Genomic DNA, 17015 nt, shown 5'->3' on the forward strand with positions numbered 1-17015 from the left:
ACTGACTTCCTATAAGAAACAATGGAGGCAAGAAGGCAGTAGGATGGTATAGTCAAACCACTGAAAGTTTTTCAAAAAGCACCAAGAATTATATATTGAGCAATAATGAAAGTGAAATAAAGACATTCCCAAATTAAAAAAAAAAAAAAAAAAACCTGAGAGAATTCACTGCTAGCATACCTTTCTTAAAAGAAATACTAAGTAAAGTTTCTTGAGGCTAAAAGCAAGTGATGTCAGACAGTAATGTGAATCCATATGAAAAACAAAGAAATCTGGTGAAAGTAATTGAGTAATTAGAAAAGACCATATAATTGCCTATTTCTTCCTCTTTCCTCTCTTGACTGGTTTAAAAAGCAACTGCATAAAAGTGTTGGGACTATAATATACAGAAATACAATATATTTGATGATAACAGCATAAAGGAGAGTGACGGGAACAAAGTTGATTGGAATAAGAAAATGACACTAGATAGTAATTCAAATCCACAAGAAGAAATGAAAAGGACCAGAAAAGTAAATAAAAATATTAATAAACACTTAAAATATATATTTGTTTTCCTTCTCTCAGCCTTTTTAAAAGACAAAATTATACAAAGTAATAATTACAGCAATGTATTGTTGGATTTGTAACATATACAGATATCTATGTATGTATAATGATAATATTAAAAAGAGGGGGAGGCAATGAAGCTATTTAAAATGTCTGTATTTCACTAGAACTAAGTCAGTATAAATCTAAAATAGATTCTAATATGATATATATATGCCCTAGAGAAACCACTAAGAAAATAATTCAAAAACAAAGAATTTAAAAATCATGAAAGGAATCAAAATGTTAAGAAAATATTCACCCAGTACAAAGGAAGATAACAAAAACCAAAAAGACATGTGACATATAGAAAACAAAAGCAAAATGGCAATGTAAATGTAAATTTACATTTATCCATTCATCCATCAATGGACACTTAGGTTGTGTGTACACACACACACACACAGGAATACTATTCAGCCATTAAAAAGGATGGAATCTTGCCATTTGCAACAGTATGGATAGACCTTGAGAGCATTATGCTGAGTGAAATAAGTCAGAGAGAGGAAGACAAATACCATATGATCTCACTTATGCATGGAATCTTTAAAAAAAAAAAACTCAGAGAACAGATTGGTGGTTGCCAAAGGAGGAGGGGGGTGGGCAAAAGGTAAAAATTTCCAATTATAAAATAAATAAGTCATGGAGATGTAATTTGAAGAACGATGACTATAGTTAATAATACCATATTACATATTTGCAAGTTCCTAAGACAGTAGATCTTGAAAGTCCTCATCACAAGAAAAAATGTTTGTAACTGTGTGAAAAAAAAGGATTATAAGAGGAATGCTATGAATAATTGTATGCCAACAAATCACATAACCTACGTGAAATGGGAAAATTCCTAGAAAGGCACAAACAACCAAAACTGAAGTGTCAAGAAGAAATAGAAACTCTACATAGATCTATAACAATTAAACAGATTGGATTAATGATCAAAACCCTCCCACCAAAAAAAGGTGCAAGACCAGATGGCTTCCCTGGTGAATTCTACCAAATGTTTAAAGAAAAATCAAAAGCAATCCTTTCAAACTCTTCCAGAAAATAGAAAAGAACACTCGTAACAAATTTATGAGATAATTATTTCATATTTCAAAACTTAAAACAAAGCTGAAGTAATCAAAACAGTGTGGTACTGGCATGAGGATATTGATCAATGGAATAAAATTGAGAGCCCGTGAATAAACCTTCATATTTATGGTCAATTGATTTTTTTTAAAAAATTTTATTTATTTATTTGACAGAGAGAGACACAGCGAGAGAAGGAACACAAGCAGGGGGAGTGGGAGAGGGAGAAGCAGGCTTCGCGGAGCAGGGAGCCCGATGCAGGGCTCGATCCCAGGACCCTGGGATCATGACCTGAGCCAAAGGCAGACACTTAACGACTGAGCCACCCAGGCGCCCCTATGGTCAATTGATTTTACAAGAGTGCCAAGACAACTCAGTACAGGAAAAAAATAGTCTTTTCAGAAATCACAGAAATGGTGTTGGGACAACATGCAAAAGAATGAAGTTGGACCTCTACCTCACATCACATATAAAAAATAACTCAAAATATATCAAAGATCTAAATGTAAGACAACTAAAACTATAAAACTCTTAGAAGAAAACATTGGTGTGAACCTTCATGACCTTGTATTAGGCAATAATTTCTTAGATACAACACCAAAAACATAAGCAAAAAAAGAAAAAATAGATAAATTGGACTTCATCAAAATTAAAATTTTTCTCTGCTACAAATGATATCTTCAAGTAAATGGGAAGACAACTCCTAGAATGGGAGAAAATATTTGCAAGTCATATATCTGACATAGGACTTGTATCTAGAATATTAAAAAAAACCCTACAACTCAAAAGACAAATAATTCAATTTAAAAATAGGCAAAGGATCTGGATAAGAAGTAGATACAAAAAGATATACAAATGACCAACAAGGACAGGAAAAGATGTTCAACAACATTAATCCTTATAGAAATGCACATCCAAACCACAAGATACCACTTCATACCCACTAGGATGGCTACAGTAAAAATGACAGATCATAACGAGCGGTAACAAAGATGTGGAGAAATGGAAGCCACATACACCTCCTGTGGGAATGTGCAGCTGCTTTGGAAAACAGGCTGGTAGTTCTTCAAAAGGTTAAACGTGGAGTTACCTTGTGACTCAGCAATTCCATTCCTAGGTATATACCCAATGAAAACATATGTCCACACAAAAAAATTGTAAGCAAATGTTCATAGCAGCATTATTCACATTAGCCAAAAAGTGGAAATAGCCCGAATGTCCATCAACTGATCAATGTATAAATAAGACATGATATATCCATACAATGGAACAATATTTGGCAATAAAGAGGAATGAAGTACCTGAAGTAAAGACCATATATTATATGATTCCATGTGAAATGTTCAGAATAGACAAATCTATAAAGACAAAAAGTAAATTGGTGGTTGCCTAGCACAACATGAGGTGAGGGGATAAAGAGTGGCTACTGATGAGTACTAGCTTCTTTTAGGGGGAACAAAAATACAAAATTAGTAGCAATGGTTACATAACGTTGTGAATGTATACCAAAAGACATTGACTTGTACACTGAATGGGTGAATCGTATGGTGTGTAGATTATATCTCAATAAAGCTGGGTTTTTTTAAAGATTTTATTTATTTATTTATTTATTTGAGAGAAAGAGAGAGAGAGAGATAGCGATAGAAAGCACAAGAGGGGAGGAGAGGGAGAAACAGGCTCCCCGCTGAGCAGCGAGCCAGATGCTGGGACTCGATCCCAGGACCCCGGGATCATGACCTGAGCTGAAGGCAGACGCTTAACCAACTGAGCCACCCAGGTGCCCCTCAATACAGCTGTTTTTTGAAAAGATAATGGTGGCTTGAACTAGTGTGGTATCAGTGTAGATTATGAGACATGAAATGAATCTCTACATATTTTGAAGGTAGAGTGAGGAGGATTTGCTGCCATATCGTGAGTGGTGTGAAAGGAAGCAAGGACTCAAAGATTTTGCTCTGAGCAACTGGAATGATGGGAGTGAGCAACTGAGGTAGAGAAGACTGTGGGAGGCACAGGTTCAGGTAATAACTTAGAGTTCAGTTTGGACATGTTGAATTGCAGTAGGTCAAAGGAATATATATATATCTCATTTGTGTGTGTGTGTGTGTGTGTTTGTGTATATAAACAGTATATATGTATGTGTATATATATATATGTATATATACATATACACACAAAGCATATACAAATGGTAAATCCAGATAGTGAGTTGAACTAGCATTGCAAAATTGGGTGTTAACATATAGATAGAATTTAGAACCATGAGAATGGATGGGATCACCAAGGGAGTGTGGATAGCTAGAAAAGAGAAGAGGTTTAAGGCCTGGCCCCCCGGGACAGTCCAAAATTGAAATGTTGGGGAAATGAGAAAGAATGAGTAAAGAAGACTGAGAGAGAATAACCAGTGAGGTAAGAAGAAAATCAAAAGTGTGTGCCGTCCTGGAAGCAAAGTAAAGAAAGTGTTTTAAGGAGGAGGTAGTGATCAACTGTGTCATGTGCTGCTGACAAACCAAGGGAGATGAGGATTGAGATTTGACCGTTGAGTTTGGCAACCGTGTAGCCCTGGGTGACCTTGCCAAGAGCAGTTTTGATAAAGCTAAGTGGAAAAGTCTGATTGGAGTACATTTCAGAGAGAATGTAGAAAGATAAGTCTCATTTCTGTACACCAACAACAAGAACCAAAAATGCCATTTTCAAAAGCTACTGTAGCAATAAAAATAGAAGTTATCTATGAAGGAAATCTAATAAAAGATGGGCCAGAGATCTTTTATGGAGGAAATTATAAAACTATTGAAGTGCAGAGCTGTGTTCTGTTCACAGGTAAGGGCTACTCAATATTGTAAAGATATCCTTTCTCCCTGAATCAACCAGAGTCAATGTTATTCCAGTCAAAATCCCAACAGGGTTTTTCATGGAATTGGACAAGCCAGTTCTAAAATTTACATAGGAGTGCAAAGACAAAGGCAAGACATTCTTGAAGAGTATCACAGTAGAAAAACTTATTCTGTTGGATACTAAGATTTCTTTTTTTTTTTAAGATTTTTTTATTTCTTTATTTGACAGAGAGAGAGAGACACAGCGAGAGAGGGAACACAAGCAGGGGGGGCGGGAGAGGGAGAAGCAGGCTCTCCGACGAGCCGGGAGCCCGATGCGGGACTCAATCCCAGGACCCTGGGATCATGACCTGAGCCGAAGGCAGACACTTAACGACTGAGCCACCCAGGCGCCCCGATACTACGATTTCTAACACAGCTATAGTACTTAAAAGAGTGCAATATTAGGACAGAGGTTTGACAAATAGGCCAAGATAATAGAGCAGAAAACTCAAAAATAGGCCTATACCTATTTGGAAATTTGATGTATTGACAGGTAGCATTGCAGATCAATGGGGGAAAGGATTAACTCTTTAATAACTGATGTTGGGGAAATTGGTTATCCACAAAGAGATAATAAAATTAGATTCCCACCTCACATCAAACACAAAAATCAATTCTGAGTGCATTAAATACTTTAAACCTTTAGAAGAAAATATACTTCGGGGGTTCTCAGCTGGGAGTACCTCCACCGAGGGAACATTTGAAAATGTATAGGAGGGTTTGGGATTGTTAGGATGATGGGAATGATGCTAAAGGTATTCGGTCCCCAGGGTCCAAGGATGCTAAGTGTCCTGCAATGTGAAAGGCAGCCCCACATAAGTGTGCACCCCCCCCCCCGTATGCCAGTCACCTCCCCACTCACAAAGAAATACTGATATAGAAAAATTTCTCCTTAATACCCATCACCGAGCACCTGTTGTAATGAGCACTGGGTGTGAGACGCAAACAATGAATCATGGATTCATGATGTATTGTATGGTGACTAACATAACACAATAAAAATGAATATAAAAAATATGATAAAGCCACTGGGAAAAAAAGAAAAATTTCTCTGTGATCTTGGGATAGGGGAGAATTTCTATAAAGAAATGTAAAAAGCACCGGGGTGCCTGGGGGGCTCAGTCGTTAAGCATCTGCCTTTGGCTCAGGTCATAGTCCCGGGGTCCTGGGATTGAGCCCCACGTCGGGGTCCCTGTTCGGTGGGAAGCCTGCTTCTCCCTCTCCCACTACCCCCTGCTTGTGTTCCCTCTCTCGCTGTGTCTCTCTCTGTCAAATAAATAATAAAATCTTAAAAAAAAAAAAAAAAGAATTGTAAAAAGCACCAACCCTAAAGGGAAAGAGTAATAAATTTAATTACACTAAAATGAAGTGCCTGTTTACCAAAAATCATAAGGTGAAAAGACAAGTTGCAAAGTAGAAGAACATACTTAGCACTCATATAACTGGCAATATATTAATATTTGAAATATACAAACTGTACGTACCGATACAGAGAAAAGAAAATCCAGGGAAAAAGTGGGCAAAACGATAAGAACAAGCCTTTCACCGAAAAGGAAATCATTCAGAAAAGATGCTCACTTCATGTAGATTAAAACCACAATGAATGACCCGAAGAAAACCAAAACAAAATTCCATTTTAACCCACCAGATTGAAAAAAAAATAACATAAATTAAACAATTCTAAGCGTTAGGGAGGATGTGGAGCACTTTGTGAAAATGTGGAACATTCACACTTCTGGCAGGAGTATATGTTTGCAACCACTTTGGGAAACAATTTGGCATTAGTTAACAAGTTTGAACATGAGTAAACTTTACAACTCCTTGATTCCACTCCTAGAAACAGGCCTTGGAGAAACTTGGGCAAGTGTATTGTAAAGGAAGTTTCGAGCAACCCTGTTCAGCAGCAGCAGTGTGTCTCTGTTGTACACGTACACAACGAAATACTAGGCATCAGTGAAAATGAATGAACCACGGCAGCACATCACAATGTGAAAGGTTCTCAGACACAGTTTTGAATAAAAGCCAAATTGCAGAAAAGTTTAGTACAATACCAATATTTACAGTTCAAAACCAAGCAGAATTAAAGAGTATATTGTTTAGGGCTACTTGTATATGTAGGAAGACTACAAAGAAATGCAAGGGAGTGACTTTTTTTTTAAATAATTTGTATACAAGATGGTAGAATCTTTTATTTTTTTTTATTTTAAGATTTTATTTATTTATTTGTCAGAGAGAGAGAGAGCACAAGCAGGGGGAGTGGCAGAGGGAGAAGCAGGCTCCCGGCTGAACAAGGAACTTGATGCGGGCCATGGAGCCAAAGGCAGGCTGCAAAGGGCAGTCTGGCTTTTCCTCCGTTAGGTCAGGAATATAGGAATAAGCACTCCTTCTCTTATGATCGAGGGTGTGCTTAGCCACCGAGCCTGCCAACATTGTCATGAGATAGCAATGGAAAATAGCCAGGAGAAAAACACAGACTTTGCCACAGTGGGTACATTTGGGGGTCTCTGAAGGTGGGCTGGTGGGAGGGTGGACAGAAAACCCCGGGCTAGGGAAAGAGAGACCATTGCTTTCTAATGGCATCCTCAGCAGCTCATGTGACCCTGGGCGATTCACTTCCCTGTTTCAGGCTCACATTCCTCCCCAGTCCCCTTCAGGGCTTAACTAGAATGTGCTTTAAAGTCGCAGCCTGTCTAAACACTCAAAGATTGCGATTGTAAGTCCACTTGAGGGGAAAATGGTTTGCATATCTCCACTCCTAGTCTCCAGGTTGGTGAATAATTAAGCTCCTCTCTATTGATCAGAGTTGTCGAAAGTATTGCTGCATTGGCTCTCTTCTAGGGTGGAAAACACGAACCAACGTGCATCTACAATTGGCCATTCTGCAGTAAGAAACTCCCATTTGCACAATCAGCCTTGAGAATATAAATAGAAGTAGAAGCAAACTGTCCCCAAGCCTGTGTAGCCCATCCTCCCTCCTGCAGACTACCTTTGATTACAGAGGGTTTTATCTCTTTCTACGTAAGCCTCCCTCAGGCGTCCTCCCTCATGTGCCTGTTTGGAGGGGGAAAAAAAATGTCTCTGTCAAGTTTTCCCCACATAACCTCCCACATAACCTCCCTTACCTCTACATCTTTTTCTGCTTTAAAACAGCCACTATCTCTACCGAAAGAGACTTGCATAAGCCAAATGAGCTTTGTCATCTGGAATGGACCAAGGGTTAAATTAAAGAGACAGCTGTCTATACAACTGGCTAGAAGGAGCCCAGGGGTGGCATTTGGGCTTGCTGCTTCTCATTCGTATTCCTTCCCGCTGTTTGCCAGGGGTGCCAGGCTGCAAACCTCTCTGAGCTCCTGGGAAGTTGCAAGCAGTGAGCTGGGGCTCAGGTCACCTAACTTCCTCTGTCATAACTTCCTTTGGCCAAAAGATTTAAGTTTAAGTCTCAAGTTTGGAACTGGAAAGGAAATGGAAAATGTGCAAGCCATCTTTTCCTCACTTGCAGACGGTCACCCTCTCCTTCGAAATCTTCCAGGCTTATTTAAAGCAATATTTTGCTCCTAGCGCTTTTTCTCTCCCTCGAGCTGTAGTTTTGCTTTGTTTTGTTTTGTTTTGTTTTGTTTTGTTTTTCTTAGCAGCGCTTTTGAGGAACGGCTTTTCTAAAGGAAAGAGAGACTGTGTGTTACTCTGGGTGAGTCATTGTTGTTTAGTCGATGCTGGTGAGAATCTCAAAGATGAACAAAGATTGCCAAGGGCGGCCGCAGTCCAGTCCCCAAGCACTCCTATAATTCGCCCCCCGCTTCCCATTTTAGGGTGAAAATAATCAGGGACAAGAAGAGGAGGGGATTTATGTGAATAAATAAGATACTGTCTTCCAGCCAAAGCAACATTCAGATTCTCAGCTGGCAGAAGAATTCTTGAGCCTGATCTGCAGTGGAAGCATGAGCAAACTGCTAAATGGAATGCAAAGAGAACCCTGGGCTTAATCTCCGTTCCAGTCAGTCTACAGAGGAGTCTCAGAGCAGTACTATTCCTGGAAGGCAAAGCGCTTACCCACACAGTGCCCCACCCCCGGCGTGAGAAATCCAGGGCCTCCTCCATCACTGTGCCAGCGCCCTGGCTCTTATTTCTGCAGCCCAGTTGCTTTGGTGAAATAGGAGTGTTCAGTGCCTATCCATGAAAGAACCACTCTGAAAGCAATTTATAAACTGTAAAGTACTGGGGGGGGGGGTCAGGTGGCCCTGTCATTCACGCATTTTTGTTGTATACTGCACTCCTTCAGTTGTCTTTTCTCATTATTAGACAAAAACCACGGAATGTTGTGGGGAGAGGGTAGGCCCTGCATATCGTCAGTCATGCACAAGCCCCAAAGAATAGAAGCAGAGATCAGCCTTAATTTCGGATTTCCCAGTCTACACACGGAGAGCATTTGCCAGTCCGCAACCTCACAAAGACATCACAAACTGGTCGAGAAATGACCCTAAGAAAGCTTTGCAGGGGGAGGGAGAGCTGTAGAGCCTTTCTGAAGGACAAACTCTCAATTTCCATATGCTCTTATGACTTCTGCATTGGAGTAGAAGCCCTGGTGTTTATACAGCCTTTGGTTCAGATGGCAAATATCTGATGACTCTGCTCTGTAGCCAGGAGAAGGCAGCTGCGCCCTAGTCACTGCACACAGTGATGGGCTCTGCCCGAAGTGACTGGACAGCGAGATCAAAGAGCCAAACCCCATCCGCTCTGCATCCTTGGGCCGTATCAAAGGACATCCACCTCTGGCTAGCACCTTACCCAGGCTCTACTTTTAACAAACAAAAGAACCTGAAATTTGTGATAAATTAAATTAAAAAAAAAAAAAAAAACCAAGAACTTCATCTTCCCATTCACCCATCTGCCCATTGCTTTTTTTGAGCGTGTACTTAATAGCACTTTTCAGAACAGAGTCATCCCTCCATAGCGACAAAGATGGCTCTAACACCAGGGCATAGCGGGGAGGAACTTTGCACTCCTTCCTTCCCCATCCTCCTTTTCCCAGAGCCCATCCAGCTGACAGGTGCCAGCAGGGAAGAAATGTTAGCAAATGTTAGTTTCCAGCCCCAAAGAAGCTGTCCCAAAAGGGAGACAGAACAAGGCAGCTCATAAAATCCTTCAACTGAGGGATGTAGCGAGACCTATCTAATTACATAAGATTAGAAACGGTTCAACGTGTTGAGAATGTGCTACATGTGAAATGAAATAAAATGACACTTGTACCCCATCATGATACTCTATTGGGAGGAAAGTACAAAGGGCTTTGTTCACACTATCAGTAACAACAGTGTTTCTCATCCAGCATTTTCGACACATCTGGCTTTAATATGGTGGGCTAAGTGAAGTAAGTTAACTTTTTACCCACTGTTCTGGCCCTCCTTTTCTTTCTTCCCTGTACAGTTCTGCTTCTGTTGGCATTGTCCTTCTCTCACCCATCCCTCCCCAAGCTGACAGAGATAGAAGACGGTTGCGCTGAGGAACTTTGCTTATCTGTGGACTCTTGATTGTTTTACTGTTCAAATAGCACTAACAATGATTGGAAAGTCAGACTAGTCTTATTTGTGCCAGCTAAATTCAACAGATTTTAGCTTTGTCCTTCTACCCAATTCGTTAAACTACTTACACTGAATAAGAATTCCCTAAGTGATTGATGAGTCAAAAAAAAAAAAAAAATCCTGATTTCGAAAATCAGGGAAGGATCATCTCAATTACTCTTCACTAACATGCTCAGGGAATCTGGTGTCTGCCTAACTGGTTTCCAGCTAACAAGAGAGCAATTGACCATTCTGTACCCGTGTTGGCCAAAAAAAAAAAAAAGCATTTGGTCTTTACATACTGAAAGTCTATTTCCCGTGAATGTAGAACTTTCAAGGTACAAAGTGAGTTTTCTTCTACACGTCCCTTGTCAGAACAGAAAAAGCGTTTTACTCTCCCGCAACCGGAGAAACATAGTAGGATTTTGCAAATGGCTATGGTTAAAGCCAAAGTTTATATTTGTTTTGGTGATGTGATACAAAACGAGTGTTCATGGTTACCCATCTTTTTACCTTCTTTAAATTTGTGCCTCACAAAGACTTTGCAAACACCAAAATTTGTAACTCTAAGCTGACAGGGTTTGTCTCCTGTGATTATAAGATACAATTTAAATTGTGCTCAGTCTTGACTTCTTTTTAGGACCTTTTCATGTGTTCTGAATTCTCTCTGGACTAGAGATTGTGGTTGGAAGGAGAGGGACATGAAAGATCTACAGGTCCTCTGAAAGGTGCAGTCTTTTTAGGGGCCTTTTGATATATTTTTCCTGTCTGAAAACAATCCAACGGGGAACTTCTGTAACAAATGCCTTAACCCCAAGAAGTAACTAATAATGGGGCATTTTATGCCCTCTGGCAAACCGGGGGGGGGGGTGACGGTTTGGGGCACGTGGACCATTCAGTGCCTGGAACATCACAAGGATGTCTGTCTGGGTAGGGCTAGTGCTTGCTGTTTGGTGCCATGAAGGGGCTAGCAAGAACTGCTCTCTATAGCCTTTACCTAACTAAGAGAAGCACCACTTTTACTACAAAGTCAGCAAACCTTCATTAAGCGCATACTATGTGCAAAGTCTTGTTAGGTTTCTATAACATTCTCTGTAATGTGTTACTAGATCTATTTTTCGAAGTGGTCAGGGAATTTCACCGATAATTTACTGACTACTGCTGCATATGGCCATGGTACTGGGAATACCAAGATGAATCAGAGGTGTTTCCCGACTTACGGAGCTCAGAGTAAAGTGTGAGAAAGAAAAAAAATTACAATGGGGTGTGAGAGGAGAGGTTCCCTGTGAAGAGCTTTTTGAGTGTAGGGAAAAGAACAATTAATTCTCTCAGGAGAGCATCAGGAAGGCTCACAGAGGAGATGATATTTGAGCCATATCTTAAAGGGTGGGTAAGATTTCGGCGGGCAGACAGGAGAGAAGGAAAGAGAATTCCAAGCAGAGGGAACAGCATGTGCAAAAGCTCATTTAAGTGTGTTGGAAAGTTCTTTTTGCCGTCACTTGAGAGGACAAATATAAGTTGTACTGATGTTGAGTTTGGATTTTTTTCTCCTGATTACATTGCCATTTTTAAATATAGGGCATGATATTTTAAGGCAATGATGAGAAAAGATCTGATAGATTTGAAAGTTCTCCTTATTAAGCTATGATGCTTATCTGGGATCTTGCACATAGCAGGCTCTCAATAAATGCTTGCTGAATGATGAATCCCATATCTCTTTCCATTTATAAATTACTACTCTATCAAGGATCAGCTTACAAAGCAAAACTTCTGCCTGTGGCTTTAGGAATGGATGTTCACAGTTCTGCTCTCTGTCACCCCAGCCTCCTCTACTCTCGAGAAGTATGTCTCTGCTACTGGACCTTAACTGTGTTTACAAGAAGCAGGGACAACTGCCCTTGCTCTGAGTCCTCAGTAACAGAGCTTTCTATTTGGAAGGCCTCTATGTAATTGAAAGCCCACAAAGTGCCTTTTGAGCAGGCTAGTCCTCGTGTTGGTGACATAGGGGTTGGTGTCCGAGGAACTTCAGGGATACTGGCTAATATAGGCGAGTGCACCTCACATTTTAAATTTTATAGCGGAACCTAACCATGATTGATCAAACACTTTCTATGGCAATAATAAAGATATGAGTTGTCCGCACCACCCAGCCTTGACAGCATGACATGGTACTACCCATTCTTTTTTTGTTGTTGTTAAAAAAGAGAAGATAAATTTTTACTACTTTTATAAATTATGCAGTAACCTTTAGGGCAGTAATAAATTTTTGCCTTGAAAATCACTAGGGAATAGATGACAGAGAATGGAGGTAGACAGAAACCATTTGCAAATTATACACAAGTACACTTGTAACCCTTTTGTAGGGTTTTCAGACCGCGTCTTTGGGAAAATTCCCACCAGGGAATCTTGTTTCATTGTGAATCTAAAATGTATCAGAAATATACTTTTTTTCAGTTCCAAACAGTGGCAGCGATGTGACTGGCTCTTTCCGGCCTAATCTCTATAGCTACACTTTTCTAAAGGCCACGCCAGGCCACAGGATGTACTATCTTTCAGTCCCTGCACTGCACTGGGTAAATTCTTTCTACAGATAGTTATGGAGTGCCTCTTAGAGCCAGGCACAATGGTAGGTTCTAAGAATACAGAAGTAAAGAAGACAGCCACCATGGTTCCCTCAGCCTAGTAAAATGGCTCATAATCTTTTTGAGGTCATGGTCCCTTTTAAAAATCTGATTCCAACTGCCCTTACATTACTTTAAATACTAGGATGGCAGCTTTCTTTTTCCCCAAAGAAAGGCAAGGACTTTTGTCCCTGATGAATGGAGTCTTGTGAAATTCAGTGTAAGAAGTTATTCTTTCTAGCTGTTAACCTTTATCCTCTTTTGGAGCCTGTAGCACAGTAGAAAGAACATGGGCTTTTGAGCCAAACAGTTTGGGATTCTGATCTTCTAAATAGCAGTGGGACCTTGGGTAATTTACCCAGTCTCTCAGAAGCTCGGTTTCCTCATGCCTACAACAGTGATCCTCATATGCAGTTTGCAGGGTGGCTGTGAAGATCGAATGAGTCAGTGTGTATGAAGCACCTCGCACAAGGTCAGTGCTCCGGGCAGCATTAGTAAGTGACAAGGCGAGATTTTTGAACCTGGGTCTTACGGACTCATTCCTAGCTGTGAACACTCGGCCGGTCTCCCTGAGCCGTGGCATCCGTTCCTTCTATAAGCACGTACTGACTACCACTGTGTGCCCAATTCGATCGCAGGTGCTTCTGGGGATTTGAAGGGCATGGTCCATGACTTCTAGGGACTTTTAGCCTACTGGGGAGGCAGAAGCTGGACCCAAAAAACAATGAGAGAAAAATTACACAAGATGGCACATAAACAAGGACAAATGCCAAAGCCAGAGCTAAGTATATTAGTCAGCTTGGGCTGCCATAACAAAACAACGTAAACTGGGCGGCTTAAACAACAGAAATTTATTTTCTCACAGTTCTAGAGGCTAGAAGTCTAAGATCGAGATGCCAGCATGATCGGTTTCTGGTGAAGGCTCTCTTCTTGGCTAGTAGAGAGCTGCCTTCTTTCTCTGTCCTCACATGGGAAGGAAAGAGAGAGAGAGTGAGCGAGCTCTCTGATGTCTCTTCTTAGAAGGTTACTAATCCCATCGTGAGGATCCCACCTTCATGACCCCATATAAACCTAAGTGTCTTACAAAGACCCCCATCTCCAAATACAGTCACACTGCATACTAGGGCTCCAACATATGAATTTGGGGGAGGACACAGTTCATTCAGTCCATAGCACCATCCAAGTGTTATGACCAAAAGAAGATGACTTTTCTTTGCTTAATTAAAATTTTTTCCTGACACTACTAACATTTTTAAATACAGGATACAGAATATAGTCATTAAAGCTTTTTTTTGGGGGGGGGGAACAAGTTGTCACCTCTATTCCAGTCACCATAGTGTCACTGCTGTGGTTTATACCCACATCAGCTCTTGCCTGGACCATTGCAATAGTCTCATTCACTCCCTCACTCATACAGGTAATGTGTGCTTACTCTGTGCCACACACTCAGGAATCCAGTGGCTAAAAAGGTTGACATGAATCCTGCACTTAAGTGCTTACATTTTAGTTGGAGGACAACGTTAAACAACTCGCTTACCAAATTCATTACTTAAATCCAACCAAGATGAGTGCTACCAAGTAGCAGAGTAGAGAAAGTTGAAAGCACATGACATGGAAAGTTGCCCTAATCTGGGGAAGCAGCCGGAAGACTGCAGTGAAATTAAAGCCGAGCTATGAAGGCCAAGTGGAGACAACTAGGTAGGCAGAGAGCCTAGAAGGAGAGCTTTCCTGGCTGAGGAAGCACCCTGTGTGAAGGCCCCGGGCGAGAATAAAGCAGTGCTCCATTGAAGAACTGAGGGAGAGACTGTAAGCCTGGAGCTGGGAAATCTAGGGTGAGGTTGGAAAGGGAGCCGTGAGGCCAGTTATTACAAGACCTCGCAGGCCATGGCAAGGATGCGGACTTCCAAGCACCAAGTAATTGGCAACTAGGGAAGGGTTTTAAGCAAGGGAAAACCACAGTTCGGTACGTGTGTGATGTGTGTGTGTGTGTGCGTGCATGTGTGTGTATATTAGTCTGCTCCGCCTGTCATCACAAAATGTCACAGACTGGGAGGTTTAAACAACAGAATGTATTTTCTCACAGTTCTGGAGGCTAGTTGTCCCAAATCAAGGTCCAGCAGAGTCTGTTTCTAGTAAAAGCTCTCTTACTAGCTTACAGACGGCCACTTTCTTACGTTGTTCTCACATAGCCTTTCCTCAGCACATGAACACAGGGGGGAAAGAAAGAGGAAGAGAGAGAGAGACAGCATGCAGGCAAGCTCAGATGTCTCTTCTTATAGGGACACTAATCCTACGGGATGAGAGCTCTACCCTTATGACCTCATTTAACCTTAATTACTTCCTTATTCTAAATATAGCCACATGAGGGGTTAGGGCTTTAACATGAATTTAAGGGGGACACAATCCAGTCCCTAACGTGTGTGCGTGCGTGTTTCATCTCTGGCATTTGCGTAGACAATAGATTAGAGAAAAGCACTCCAGTGGTAATCGAGTGACCAGTTCGGAGGCTGTTGGGGTGATCTAGATTTCAAATGCACCTTGGGGTAGAACCAACAAGGCTTATTGACAGATTACATGTAGGAGTGAAAAAGAGAAAAGTGTCATGGAGGACCTCAAGGTTCTTTCTTGGGCAGCTGGGTGAATGGTTGATTGATAAAGGGAACACTGGAGGAGGAGGTGGGGGTTGGGGATGCAGCCATGAGTGCAGCTCAACTGGTTTCCCTCCTTCCAGTTTTTCCATCCATAATCTATCCTTCATCTCAGTTACTTTTGAGCAATACAACTTTAATCATGCTACCCCCTGCTTCAAACACACACACACACACACACACACACGCACACACGCCTTCCCAGAGCTTACAGGTCTAAAATTCTTAGCAGAGTACACAGGATCCTTCTAAACTGGGCCCTGATCTATTTTTCCCACTATACTTGCCCTACCTCTTGAACCATGGTTCTAGCCATGCCCTTGACCAAGATATTCCTTCTACCAAGAATCCTTCCTCCCACGTGGCTGCCTGAGGAAATCCTACTCTTCCTTCAAGCTCCAATTCCCATGTCATCTGTGAAGTCCTCTCTGGCCACCCCTCCCCTCCATAGTTAGTCACTTCTTTTTTTCTTTTTATTTATTTATTTATTTATTTATTTATTTGACAGAGAGAGACACAGCGAGAGAGGGAACACAAGCAGGGAGAGTGGGAGAGGGAGAAGCAGGCTTCCCGCCGAGCAGGGAGCCCGATGCGGGGCTCGATCCCAGGACCCCGGGATCACGACCTGAACCGAAGACAGACGCTTAACGGCTGAGCCACCCGGGTGCCCCAGTCACTTCTTTTTTCTAAGAACCTGACACACAGAATTATCTGAGACCTTATCATACTGCATTATAATGCATTTCCTCATCCGTTTCCCCAACTAAACAAAATGCAAGGGCAAAAACTGTGTTTGATTCTTCTGTCCATCCCCAATTCCTACCACAGTGCCTGGAAACAAGTAGGTACTCAGATATAATGATGATAATAATAGCAAATACTCGTAGAGTGATTACCAAGTGTCTGACACTGTTCTAAGTGCTTTAGATGCTCAACAATTGTATCCCCAACAATTCAGTCATTATCCCCATTTCACAGACGGCTTGCCCATGTCGGCAGAGTGAATCAGTGGCAGCACCAGGATTGAAATCCAGGCCAGCTGGCTCTGGAATCTGAGTTCCTCGCCACTGCACTGCACAACCTCCCAATGGTTTGCTGCTGTTGTTGCACAAATGATTGACTGTTGCTCTTGAGACTCTCTTTCCAGCAGGGCCTTCTTCATCTCTTTCCACCCCACTGTTTTCTTGTCTGTTATTTATTTGGAGCCTGGGATCTGCTTTGATGAGGACCTCGGGGAGTGGCGAGGGGGTGGATTACACTACTAAAACCAGAGGCTACGGCAGGAAGAGAACTACAGAACTCTCCCCTCCCGCCTTTATCCTTCCCTTTTATCCTCCTATCCCACTCCTCAAGCACCAGGTACCCGTTTCCCTCTGCTGTAGGAAGAAGCAAAGGCTTGCCCTCTTTCCTCCCAGTCTCCTTTTTCTACCGTCTTTGGCTGCCAGCTCTCCTTGCCCAACCTTTTGTAGTCTAGGGACTAGGCTTAGCTACCTCCTGCAAATTCCAGTTCACACACAGGCTCAAGTTGAGTGTGTGCCCTGCAGTGCCCCCAGCTGGGCCTACCTCATTTTGCTCAGCCTGATATTTTCTTTTGTTTAGCTTTGCTTTTGAGGGGGAGTGGAGTTTTGGGTTTGAGTCCCTCAAGAGAGAGAGGTCCCTGCT

At 41.7% G+C, this 17015-nt stretch overlaps 1 protein-coding gene across 4 annotated transcripts in view; it reads left to right on the top strand.

Annotated features, from left to right (window-relative positions):
* The window catches only part of HDAC8 (histone deacetylase 8), a 214312-nt gene that overhangs the window by 136792 nt on the left and 60505 nt on the right, over positions 1-17015 (top strand). Inside the window, exon 11 of one of the 4 annotated variants that reach the window (XM_081808658.1) lies at positions 8402-8742. The exons of 2 other annotated variants lie outside the window; for them this stretch is intronic. In XM_081808658.1, the coding sequence (XP_081664784.1) occupies positions 8402-8509 (108 nt within the window). In that variant the 3' untranslated portion in view covers positions 8510-8742. Of the gene's footprint in view, positions 1-8335; positions 8743-17015 lie in introns of those variants that run through there. One more of the 4 variants, XM_081808660.1, reaches the window with a different exon arrangement.

Source organism: Leptonychotes weddellii, chromosome X (assembly GCF_054177405.1).
Source record: "Leptonychotes weddellii isolate Sample4059 chromosome X, ASM5417740v2, whole genome shotgun sequence".
NCBI classification, from domain to species: domain Eukaryota; kingdom Metazoa; phylum Chordata; class Mammalia; order Carnivora; family Phocidae; genus Leptonychotes; species Leptonychotes weddellii.